Source organism: Petromyzon marinus, chromosome 22 (assembly GCF_048934315.1).
Source record: "Petromyzon marinus isolate PM22_M1 ecotype Great Lakes invasive population chromosome 22, UKy_Petmar_22M1.pri1.0, whole genome shotgun sequence".
In the NCBI taxonomy this organism is placed as follows: Eukaryota; Metazoa; Chordata; class Hyperoartia; order Petromyzontiformes; family Petromyzontidae; genus Petromyzon; species Petromyzon marinus.
The window spans coordinates 9,219,249-9,232,175 of record NC_133688.1 but is presented as its reverse complement, the minus strand read 5'-3'; the positions used below and the strand labels follow the sequence as shown (position 1 = coordinate 9,232,175).

Sequence of the window (12,927 nt, the reverse complement as noted above, 5' to 3'; positions counted from 1 at the left end):
ACAGCACTTGCCCCTACAGTCTGTTAAGACTATACGGGGGATCTTTGTCTTTTGTGTGGCACCACAGCCCTGGACGGCCCCCACCAACATCCCCCCCCCCCCCGCGTGCCAGTTTCCAGTGAGACGTCCGGGAGACCTTCGGTGACAACTCCCACCGAGACCCCAGAGGATATTTTGAATAGCTGTGTGTGTGTTAGAGCATGGATCAAGCTGTGATATTTTGAATAGCTGTGTGTATGTGTTCGAGCATGGAACACATATACACGATTTAAAAAAATTAAAATATCTTGATCCATGCTCGAACACACACACAGCTATTCAAAATATCCTCTGGGGTCTCGGTAGTTGTCACCGAACGTCTCCCGGACGTCTCACTGTCAACTGGCACGCTGGGGGAGGGGGGGGGGCGTCCAGGGCTGTGGAAGGCCCCCACTGGACGGACGATCCGGTGCCACACGCACGCACACACACATGCCATTTCACTTCTCGGAACGTTAATCAGTTGAATTTCTAAGAGGAAACTGGCTGCTGACTTAGTTCCTTCTCTGCCAGGCTCTTTTTAGAAGCATGTGTAGGATGGTAATCGTATAATATAAAAGTATAGTGCGCAATGAAACTTAGTGCTGTATAGATTTTACAAAAAAGCTACAAAATGGCTTGCAATTTCTCTATTTATAAAACATTTCTACTGATTAAAGTACTCGGAGTAGGTAAGTACCTTTGGTCTCGTGTTGTGTTAGTTATGTTCGGGATTAAATATTGTGTATTTTAAAAACAATATAGAATTCTTAACTACAATGGTGTTGAAGGAACGTCTACTTCTCCTATTCGTCACTGACAAACGCATCTTTTATGTGACTGTAATCTTAAACATTGTAAATTAGATTGTATCAAGTGGTATAGTGGGTACAGTAACGCGAATGTTGAGAGCAATTGCAGCAATTTGGCACAAGGTACAGCGTAGTGTAGTGCTGTTCTTCACAGCTGCGGTGGCATCAGCAGCAACGAAGATGGTGACATCCGTTGTGTTTTCAAACATCGACATCCATCATATGCACGGTCATCAGAATTCTGCGGATGTCGGGACTCTGTAGTATAGCACAGAGGTGCTGGCGAGAGCTGGAATTCCCAGTGTAGAGGCAATTAATTACTTCCTCTCTGTTAAGATGGTCGGGGCACGTAACTCGAATGCCAGAACATCGGCTTCCTAAATACTTTTTAATGGTGAACTCAAAGAGGGCAAGGCGTGTTCTTGGTGGCAAAAAAACGTTGCTACAAAGACGCTCTTAAAAGACATCTCAAGATATTCAAGATCAATGCAGAAACACAGAAAGAATTAGCAGCCAACCTTAAGGAGGAGATCAAATGTATTTCGTAGATACCACTGCTCAACTCGAGCTATGAGTGTTCTGATGCTTGTGTAGTGTTGTAAAGACGAGTAAACTTCTTAGAAGGCACACTCTGTTTATTGTACTTATTTCCTTATACAGTCCGTAACACACACAGAGGGGTATACGGTCCCCTCACCCGATACCCTAGGGAGGTACAGCCTCCTAGCTTGCTAACCTCCTAGCTTGGCGGGACTTGCACGTCTATCGCTAACCTCCTTGATACCTAAGGAGGTACAGCCTCCGGTCTTGGCGGGACTTACACGTCTACCGCTATCCTAGAGTCCTCCGGCTAGGATCTAGGGGAGGTTATCTGACCCACCGCTGGCCCGGTGGGTCCTGACCACTGGGTGTGCCGAGCCTTAGCCCTCAAAAGGGCTGGAAGGCTGGTCCAGGGTCCTAGCTAGTCTTCAGCCCAGTCTTCCGTCTTCGTGTAGGGAGAGAACTCCCCTAGCTCTGTTAGGTCACCCTTCTTATACTCGTTCGTGGCCAGGTAGAACCAATCACACATTCCCACGTGGAACAGTCTGATTGGTTCCTACCAACCCGTGGCTACGATCCACTTCACCTCGTCTGACCCCAACCGTTGTACCCAGAGGTAACGCTGCACTGCCCTGGTGGCAATGCAGGTTACCCAACAGTGCGTAGTTAACACCTCTACACTTGCATTGTCTCTGAACTGTGCGACTTGTGGCGTTCTCTGGTCTAACACCGGTGCAGAGACAAGGCCCCGAAGAAGGCTGTCTCTGGTGTAGATCAATCAGTTTCAAAGACAATGCGTATATTATCACAGCATGTTTGTTTGCACGTTTTGCCACGAGTATGCGTCGTTAATGCAGACTTGATGCCTTACAAAAGGCATCTATTTGGTGTTTGAACATTTTAACACCCGTTTTATTGCCAGAATGGGTAAAATCTATTATTTAGATAATTTGGTGAAGTGCTGTAGCCTACTAGGTTAAGAAGGTTGAAGAGAAAAAAAACTATCAGCATCAACATCACCAGCAGCACAACCCAAATCCCATCCAGCAGACGAGCAACTCTTGCCCACAGTGCGGCCGATGCTCTCAACCCACCAACGCACAGGGAAATTCTGCTCCTGGCTGGTCTACACAGTTATTATTGTTTGCGATGGACAGCCGAGGAATAAGATATAATATGAGCAGGGTAAATTGGTCATCTCCCACGTGGTTACCGACCTATGCCAGATCAGTGAAGGTGATTTGCGATGGCAAAACCAACAGTTGCTATCATTACCAACATCATCATTAACGAAGACAGTGATAGCATAATCATTAACGGAGATATTAATGGCAGTAGCATTAAATGAAACTTTGATGACGATCATCTTTGTTTATTATCAAAAACACTTTTCATTTGTCAACATCGCCTTTAAGGAGAAATATATATATAATCGGAAACGTTTTGGGTAATTGCCCTTCTTCAAAGCAGAAACGTCTGATGGAGTGAATACCATTTGGAGGCTGCACTCATACACAATGGGGCCTCAATTGAAATTTAAGAATATTTCTAGATGAACGTTGCAAATTTGGATAAAAAGTTTATTTTTATTTGTTAGAGTAACAGACAACCCCTTTAAAAATCAGAAGTGTCTTCTAAATGAGAAAAAAATCGTTTTCTGGCTGGATTTTCGGGTTGTTATTCATGCCTGGATTCCTGACTGGCGCTCGGCCAAGTGCGCGCGTGGTCGACGGTGACGTCACTGAATATATCTGCGTGATGTCATCCGCATCCCACACCATGGAGCAGGGTTCGTGCGTGCCAACGTCATGCCTCCCCCCCAGTACCCTCCACGCCTGGCTTTGTATCCCGCGAGGGGAGGGAAGGACGGACAGTCGCGTCATAACGTGTGGCCTTCTATATTTGGAAAAAATGTTGCTCTTGCTGGCTGGCTGGATGATAGGAAAGCCAACACACATAACATGACGAATTGGGGAGGGTGCTTGTATGCACCAATACTGTTACAATGTTGTTTTAAACAGCAATGTTTATAAACAATGCAAAAAAAGCTAAGGTGTGCGTTTTGCCCACTGAAAGATGAAATAGAGTCTCCTTACAGTCCACTTATCCACATTTTCTATTGTCCAGAGATGGGAAGGGGGTAGAGGGAGCAGTTGGTTTTCATAGTGGGAGGTTACAGTATATGTAAAAGCATGGCAGCTTGTAATTGGCTGGGGTGTCCCTAAGCCACGCCTTTCTCCCCATTGTCTGTCTCTGTGGGAACAAAAGGGTCAGCTAGCGAGAAGCCGAAATAGCCTCGTGGATGGGACACCCTTTGTGCATCGCTGTATTCTGTACTGATTCTATATTTCAATCGATTTTTGGAAAATATATTCGTTAATATAAAAAACCAGGACGTTACCGAATTCGATCAATAAAAAAAATGAAAGTTTGTTTTAATAGAACAAAAATATTTTCTAAAGGTACATATTTTTAAAGCAGATTTTACATGGGACACTGCTTGAATGAGCCATACCAACCAACTTCCACTTCTATAATCTGGAAATTCATGCCTGTTCTCGGCTTTGTACCCATCGACAAACCGATCCTCACAGCATTGTATGAAGTTGCATACCTGATCGCAAAGCAGGGCAAACCACACACCATTGTTGAAACACTCGTAAAACCAGCTGTGTTGAAGATGGCGAATATCATGCTGGGAAAAGCTGCTGAAGATAAGTTATCCCAAATTCCTCTTTCAAATGACACTATCAGCAGCAGAATAGACGACATGAGTGATGACATCTTGGCTCAAGTAGTTGCAGATCTGATTTCAAGCCCAGCAAAATTCAGCCTCCAACTTGACGAGACCACCGACGTTTCCAATCTAAGCCAGCTTGTTGTATTCGTGCGCTATATGAAAGACGACGTGATAAAGGAAGATTTTTTTTATTTTATAAGCCTCTTACAACAACCAAGGCAGTCGATGTGAAGAAACTCGTGTATGACTTCTTCAGAGACAATGATCTTTCGTGGAATATGGTTTCTGTAGTTTGTTCGGACGGAGCTCCAGCCATGCTGGGACGACACTCTGGTTTTGGAGCGCTGGTGAAATCCGATGCACCACATATCATTGTTACGCACTGTGTTCTGCACAGGCATGCGTTGGAAACAAAAACCTTGCCTCCAAAACTGGCAGAAGTGTAGTGGGTTCGAATTAGGTGCACACACACACAGCTTGGAGGCAACACTATTTATTAGAACGGTAAGTAATATAGCACTGTACATAAGGTGACCACCTTCCTCAACTCAATAACACTCTGGAACACTATACAGCGTAACCCAGGCAGGCAACGGGCTGCCTGGTCCCAGACGATGACCCGGGACTTGAGGATCGATGATGTCGTCTTCACTTCGGGGTTGAACAGCCCCGCTTTGCCTTCACACCCCGCTTATAACCGCTCTGGCGTGGCCGGCTCTGCCCAGGCCACGCCTCCCTTCCCCCACCTCTGGGAAGGTCTGGGTCCTCCACCACGTGACCCCCCAGGCACCCCCTTGGGGCCCCCAGTCCTCGTACGGGCCCACACAGTAGTGACGTCCTATATCACTACATCAACCTCCCCTGTATAAACACACAGCCGTCCCGGCTGTAACACAACTGTGAAACATTGAAATGGTGTGCCTCCGAACCAGCAACATCAACAAATAACCGGCGACCGATAACAAATACATCACCTAATATACACAGAATCGACGAGGGTAAAAGGGGGGGGACGCATGGAAAACGGGGAATTAACAACACCAATTATACATGAAAACTGGCTAACCCGCTTGCTCTCCAGCACAGCCTCCCCGTGTGAGAATCACGCATGCACCAACATGTGAGTGTGGCCATCGGAATGACAGCGTAGGCAATGAGCAAGGCGTGTGAGAGCCATGTAGAGCAGCCGGTCTTCCACGAGTCCATGTGGCCAGGCCCCCCAGGGGAACCAGAAGCGGCCCAAAGGGCACGGCCCCTCCCCAGGAGTCAAGAACAGGAGGAGCAGGAGTAGCTGACGCATGCTCCACTCCATCCCCCCCAGTCCACAGCCGGTCGGCACAATCGGCGACTCCAAGGTACCAGGTAGATACTGCCTCTTGTGACGAGAAACACAAACCCTCCTGAGGCATCACTTCACGAACACTCGCCTCGGCTCGTCGGACACGACAGTCACCCGGCCCCTGGGTAGTGGGGATGAGGGGATTCTGGCCGGCGCAAGAGAAGAGAATAAAAATGACAACAAATTTAGACGCGTTGGATGCACAACCAACATGGCGACAAAACCCAATATGTACACCTTCACCCACACAACACGGATGGCAGGGTTCCCCAACCCCCAGCTACCGTTCCATCCACTAGGTGGTGATAGAGCGAGGATAGACGAACTACCTAGCCTTGCGCACCCCCACACCCCAATGCGGACGTCTTCTGACATCCCGGGTTGAGACGTCATGCGTCAGAGCCAACCCATGTCCCGGGGCGAAGAAGTCGTGCTTCAGGGACGCCCCCAGGATCTGCATTTTAGTTAAAGAAAATAGGTTGGCATGAAAATTGGCCGAAATTGCGGCCACAAGCGTGATCCGCATCTCCGCGGCCTCACGTGCTCGTACAAAATGGCGGCTGCACGCGCGGTTTCCCGCGCTCGAACAACTTAGCAACCCTCCCTTGAAGGCCAACCCAGACATCTCATGCCACTCGGTAGCACCCCCCGCCTTTCCGACGCGCACGCGTCGGCCGTATCGGGGGAATTATAACCCAGTCTCTCTCCAAGACTCACGTCGCAGCATATAGCTGTACCGACCGAGCTGAGAAGACCCATCGCTCACTCACTGCACAACATGCCCTAACAACTGAGGGATACAGTCCCAACGTAATAGGACAACTACACTCGAACACTACGAATCTCCAGCCAACTGTTTCAACGCACCTCGGAGTGTCTCGATCTCCAGGCCGCCAGGGCGAGCCTACAGCTCCAGACGCACCACGGAGGGTCTCAACCTCCGGGCCGTCAGGTCAAGCCATCAGCCATAGCATGATGGGACCACACTCTCCGAGCCATGTGAGTGAACTGCCCACTAGGCTAGACATGCCACGGAGTGTCTCAATCTCCGGGCTGTCTGGTCAAGCCACCAGCCATAGCATGACGGGACCACAACTCTCGTGTTAGACACGCAACACTCACTGGGCCATCCTGGTCAGGATCTGCGCCCCAAGATATTCGACAGCCAGCACCACAATTCCAAATCACTGGCAGCATGTCACCATCGCAATTTAAATGCTCCATACCAATGATGTCAGAGCCAAAACCCAAGGCAGTCATCCCCCACACAATCGCAATTTAACACCATCACAACACATACAACTTGAATTAGGATCCCCCACTGAATTGATCCAAAGTCGAACAGGTACGTACAATTTGTGATGATCCCGAATACCCAATGGTCACAACAATACACCTCACATCCCATATCCGTACACATCATCTCAGAGACTTGCATTGCAGCATGCAGCTGTACCAATTGAGTTGAGAGAGCAACGCAATGTGGCGGCAATTTACAGCCCCACGCACCCTTGATCTACATAGAACCTAAGGGGCACCCTCGCACAAAAAACTTATTTTTTCATGTATCGAGCAACAACGGATAGGAACCAACCAGTGAGTACGTAACACACTGAACCTGTCATTTGAAAATCCCCTTCAACATTAACCATGGGATTCAGGCATTCGAAATTTTAGAGCCAAAAAATCTATACACAGACCCCAAGAATCGTCGAATTAAGTAATACAGTACATGCAGCATATGCAGTCTGCATATAGCCAACCATCTCGAGCAATGCTCCATACAGTCTATACATCATTAACAATCACAGCACAAGCTATATATTAACAATCACGAACAAAGCTCCATACAAACCATACATTGTTAACACTCATAAGCAAAGTTTCGCACAGTCACACATTGACAACATTCACGAGCGAAGCACCACAATGTATACCCAAAAACAATCGCGACTCCGCAACGGCAACCAAACAAAGTGTCAACAAATCATTAACCCGGCAATTCACTGGATCTTAACGGAGCTCGAGACGCCCCACATGGCCGAATGAATCAACTGGCTCCTTAAAATAACAATCCCGACGCCGTAATTAACAAATAATGTAACAAGCGGACACCCGACACGAACGTCACGGACAGAGGAAAGTTATTAAAAAGCAATTGGACGCCCCGCATCCCGGCGAGAAAACAATAAAAAAATAACATGAGCTCACAACCCAGCGCACGCAAGATGGATGGAGGTGTCAACAGGGGCCAGTGTGTGTCGCGTCACGCCTCCCCTGGCAAGCTGTGAAGAGCGGAGGACGTTAGGGTGGAGCGCTGGGATGCCCTGAAGAATCTTGCACGCCAACACGGACTCCTCTTGCGACTGCAGCCGCCACTCGCGCTCAAGTAGAAGACGGGGTGCCGCCACTCGAACGTGTGGAGCTCCGCCACCACAGGTGTTGACGTCGGTGGGAATGGCATTTTGGCGAGAACAGCGCCCCCGCCAACCGCCAAAATGGCGGGAACGGCATTTTGGCGGGAACAGCACCCCCGCCAACCTCTGAAATGGCGGGAACGGTGTTTTGGCGGGAACAGCGTCCTGGCCAGCCGCCAGAATGGCGGCCTCACCGCGTGGCCCGCATGCCCGGGCTTCCCCTGCCAGCCCCCGCATCGACGACGGTGTCCTCTTCCCGTGGCTCCAGCGCTCCGTTCCTGATGGCGGCGAAGCAGCGGTGCGATGCCAGTCCCGCCGCTCCGCGTGCAGCGCCATCTCTCTCTCTGTCACCGGGGCTGCCATCCCCGGGGCTGTCCAAAGGATGGTCGTCACGCCATCCTCATCGTACGAAGGCGTCCAGGTGAGTTGTTTTTTGTGTGCTCATTTTACTACCCTAGGATAACACCTAGCAATATTTATTTTTCTGCAACTTCTGACACCAAATGTAGTAGGTTCGAATTAGGTGCACACACACACACAGCTTGGAGGCAACACTATTTATTAGAACGGTAAGTAATATAGCACTGTACATAAGGTGGTGACCACCTTCCTCAACTCACTAACACTCTGGAACACTATACAGCGTGACCTAGGCAGGCAACGGGCTGCCTGGTCCCAGACGATGACCTGGGACTTGAGGATCGATGATGTCGTCTTCACTTCGGGGTTGAACAGCCCTGCTCTGCCTTCACACCCCGCTTATAACCGCTCTGGCGTGGCCGGCTCCGCCCAGGCCACGCCTCCCTTCCCCCACCTCTGGGAAGGTCCGGGTCCTCCACCACGTGACCCCCCCAGGCACCCCCTTGGGGCCCCCAGTCCTCGTATGGGCCTACACAGTAGTGACGTCCTATGTCACTACAGAAGTATTAAAAATTGTAGTTGAATGTGTGAACTACGTGCGAAATAGTGCTATGAAGCACCTCATCTTCAAAGAGCTGTGTAAGGAAATGGGCTCTGAATTCGAGGTACTTCTGAACCATTCTAACGTTCGGTGGTTATCGTGTTTTTGCCATATGTGTAGAATTAGCCCTGTTTTTGCAAGAGCACCAACCTTGTCACGCAGATTGCTTCGAAAATTCTGAGTTTATTCTCATTTTGGCATACATGGCCGATATTTTCGATGCACTCAATCATCTAAATCGACAGATGCAGGGCGGTGGAGTCAACATCATCGAAGCGGAAGAAAACCTGAAGGCATTTTAAAAAAAGCTACCTTTATGGAAACGACGAACAGAGAATGATAACTTCGCAAACTTTCCCCTGCTGGACGACTTTGTATGTAAGATCGAAGATGTGTCTGGAATTGGAGACATTTCTGTACCTGGGGAGCTGACGCAAGCAATTTCCATGTACTTAGATGAGCTCGCAAAGTCTCTTGATGGATACTTCCCCACCAGAAAGTCATATCCAGCATGGGTGAGACAGCCGTTCACGTTTAGTGTTGCGACAGCAGATGTCAACAATGAATACCTCGAGGAAATCATTGAACTTCAGCAGAGCCAGCTTCAACAGCAACTCTTCAGAACAACAACACTCTCAACGTTTTGGTGTCACCAAATCATACCATACCCTCTTATTGCTAAGAAAGCCCTTGAGATACTCGCACCGTTTGTTACAACGTATCTTTGTGAGCAATCTTTTTCGAGGATGGTAGACATAAAAACTAAGAAAAGGAACAGACTTTGTTGCGAAAATGATATGAGAGTGGCACTTGCCAAGGTGAAGCCGCGCATTTCTGAACTTCTATCTGAAAGGCAACAGAAAAAGTCACATTGATTTGCAGTAAATATTCATTGAGTTATGTTTTTGTGTGAAATTCATGTTTTTTTCTTTGAACACAGTGATTTTGTGTGCAACTGATGCATGGTTCATTTTGTGCAGTAATAAAATATATACCTATGTTTTGAAGAAATCATATTTTATTTTTCCAATTACGAAGGTTTCGGTGAATGCACTGATGAAGCTTGCAGGGTTCAGTACCTCCAATAAGGTTAACAACCACTGTTCTAACTACAGTATGATGCGTGTCTTATCATCCTGCAACTCTGGTGTTGCCAGGTTCATGCCAAATGCTAATACAGTATATGCTTTTTTAGTCACATGTCAACAGGAATTGTCCACAATCAATGTGGATGTGAAGATGAACACAATGGCTTCCTTGCCGTGTGGCCGAGATAAGAGTGCCGAGCCAAGTTGGGTGGTCTGGTTCAGGGCAGCAAGAGGAGCCAGAGGCCAGCCGGTCCCCGTGGCTTTGTGCTCCGAAAAAGAAGCCTTCATCCCTTCTTGCGATCGTGATGGAGGGGGCGCATCAGAGGTGGGGAGGCTCTGCTGCTCTGGGTCTGGTGGCCTCACGATAAGAAGAGTGGAGGCTGGCGACACTGGGACATACACGTGTGTCACGGGGGCTCTCCTCGGCCAGCACGTGTGTAACAACAGTCTCACCGTCTGCAAGACAGACCTCTGGAATAAGAGTCAGATTAGCAAGAGGTACTACATGATGACAATTCAGCTGTTAATAATGAGTAAGTAATACAATACAACCCCCTGGCTTTGTGTTGGAAAATGAGAAACATTGTCAAGTGGTACAAACACATTGTCACGTGGTACAAACACATTGTCACGTGGTGCAAACACATTGTCACGTGGTACAAACACATTGTCACGTCGTACAAACAATGTCACGTGGTACAAACACATTGTCACGTGGTACAAATACATTGTCACGTGTGTAGCGGTTCACACCAGGGAGGCAGAGACTTCTTTGGAGGCAACACGTTTATTGAAACATTAAACCCTAACCACGAAGGGGCATGCTTGCCCCTTCACCAGCTACCCTAGGGAGGTATCTTCTCTGGGCTAGCTATCCCTAGCTCACACGGGGTGGCTATGCCTAGCTCACACGGGCTAGCTATGCCTAGCTCACACGGGCTGGCTATCCTTAGCTCACACGGGGTGGCTATCTCAGGCCAGACCCTGGCTCGGGTCCGGGTCCCGTAGTTGGGCAGGTCTTCTCTGGGAGACGGCTTCTGGCTTCGGTCTTGCAACAGCTTTTATCCCCCGTCCCAGGGCTCCTCTGCCCATATCCACGCCTCCCTTCTCGAGCCTCCGAGAGGGACCTGGTCCCGGTCCCATGGTCCCCCCCATCCCCCTCCTTGGGGCCCCTTGGCCGGTACCTCCGGTCACTCGGCCCCCGGGTTCACCTGGAGTTCCATGGCCCAGTGCGAACCCTTGCACCGTCCCTGGCACTCTCGCCCCATAACCTCCAGAGGCTGGCACTGCACGTCGAGTGCATTGCCCTCCATCCTTGACAGGCGATCTCCGCCGGGCCCCCACTAGGGCCGGTACTGCATCCATCCTGCAGTGCTGTAGGTGGTGTGAGCGGTGCGTACTTGCCTCACACAGGCCGGCTTCACACATCATGTAGTGACATCCACCGATGCCACTACACGTGGTACAAACACATTGTGACGTGTACAAACACATTGTCACGTAGTACAAACACATTGTCACGTGGTACAAACACATTGTACAGAGAGCATCATGGGAGCACCATCATCACGAGGACTGCAGCAGTTTGAAGAGAAGACCCAGCACCACCACATCAGGGCAACTCGAGATGGGAAATAATTTCTGGTTTACCAGTGACGCTCACATCCCATAAAATAAGTGACATAAAAGGTCGTGCAGATGAGCTTCCAGTATGACGAGGCGTTCAGCACAGGGTAGAATAATCCTGTGCAATGGTAGTACAGTCGACCCTTCTGCATCGCGACTTTCCCCATCGCGGTTTCGATATATTGCGGGGTCGGCATAAGAAATGAAATGGGAATTATTTGGGTGTTTTTGGGAGTTTTGCAAAAGCCACAGACGACAGGTGAAGGCCAGCAGACGACACACAAAAAGTTTAGTAACTCAAATGCATAAAATATATGTACAGGACTGTATAATATTAATGCATTTTATCTTATAATACCATAAATATACACAATTTTTTAAAAGTTAAATTTTGTAAAAAGTTAAAGTTTGCGAAAAGAACGCGAAAGCCAGCAGATGACACGCAAAGGCTCACAGCGCCCCACCTAAACCCCCCCGGCTGGAGGTGCTTGCTTCACTCGCCAAGGGGACCAAAACATTTTACGCGGTTTATCCAGATCACGGGGGGCCTGCGCCGCTAACCCCCGTGATGTAGAAGGGTCGACTGTATATCGATATGTAGATGTTTGCGAGAGGAGTGGATACCTCTCAGTCTGCTACTCAAACATTGTCAGGCATGTGCAGAATCTAGATCTCCTCCTGGACTCAGAGTGATCTATCTCTCAAAATATGCTACTAAATCTGCTTTGCTTTACCTGTGCGGTTTATCCAGATCACGGGGGGCCTGCGCCGCTAACCCCCGTGATGTAGAAGGGTCGACTGTATATCGATATGTAGATGTTTGCGAGAGGAGTGGATACCTCTCAGTCTGCTACTCAAACATTGTCAGGCATGTGCAGAATCTAGATCTCCTCCTGGACTCAGAGTGATCTATCTCTCAAAATATGCTACTAAATCTGCTTTGCTTTACCTGTGCAAGATGCGACTGAAACTACAATGTATACCTCATCTCGATTCCTTCACTCTTGTCTTGATTTGTGAGTCACAGCAAAGATCAAATACAAGGCTGTTGCTTCGCGCATTCTTTTTTGCAGCTCCTGCGTGGAGAGCACACGCGTTGTGCAATTGTAAGATCAGCTCCCTTTGAATCTTCAGACCACACTTTAAGACGTCTTTGTTTACTGCTGGCTACAGCTAGGGCATCATGCTCTCAGGGTCCCACTAATTGCAACAACTACCAGAGCTTCTTGCGCCTCAATGTACAAGGAAAGATTTTGGCAAAAATTATGCAGTATGAAATCAAACTACAGTATTGCTGTTTGTTATTATTCTTTGTATGTATGAGGTATACATTGTGGTTTCAGGGCTTACGTGTTTACTGTTGTCCCGCCTCATAGATTTTTCAAT

At 48.6% G+C, this 12,927-nt stretch overlaps 1 protein-coding gene across 3 annotated transcripts in view; it reads left to right on the top strand.

Annotated features, from left to right (window-relative positions):
- Positions 1-12,927, top strand: part of LOC116945039 (uncharacterized) — a 51,087-nt gene that overhangs the window by 23,443 nt on the left and 14,717 nt on the right. Inside the window, exons 1-2 of one of the 3 annotated variants that reach the window (XM_076068700.1) lie at positions 460-710; positions 10,023-10,448. The exons of 1 other annotated variant lie outside the window; for it this stretch is intronic. In XM_076068700.1, the coding sequence (XP_075924815.1) occupies positions 653-710; positions 10,023-10,448 (484 nt within the window). In that variant the 5' untranslated portion in view covers positions 460-652. Of the gene's footprint in view, positions 1-459; positions 711-10,022; positions 10,449-12,927 lie in introns of those variants that run through there. One more of the 3 variants, XM_076068699.1, reaches the window with a different exon arrangement.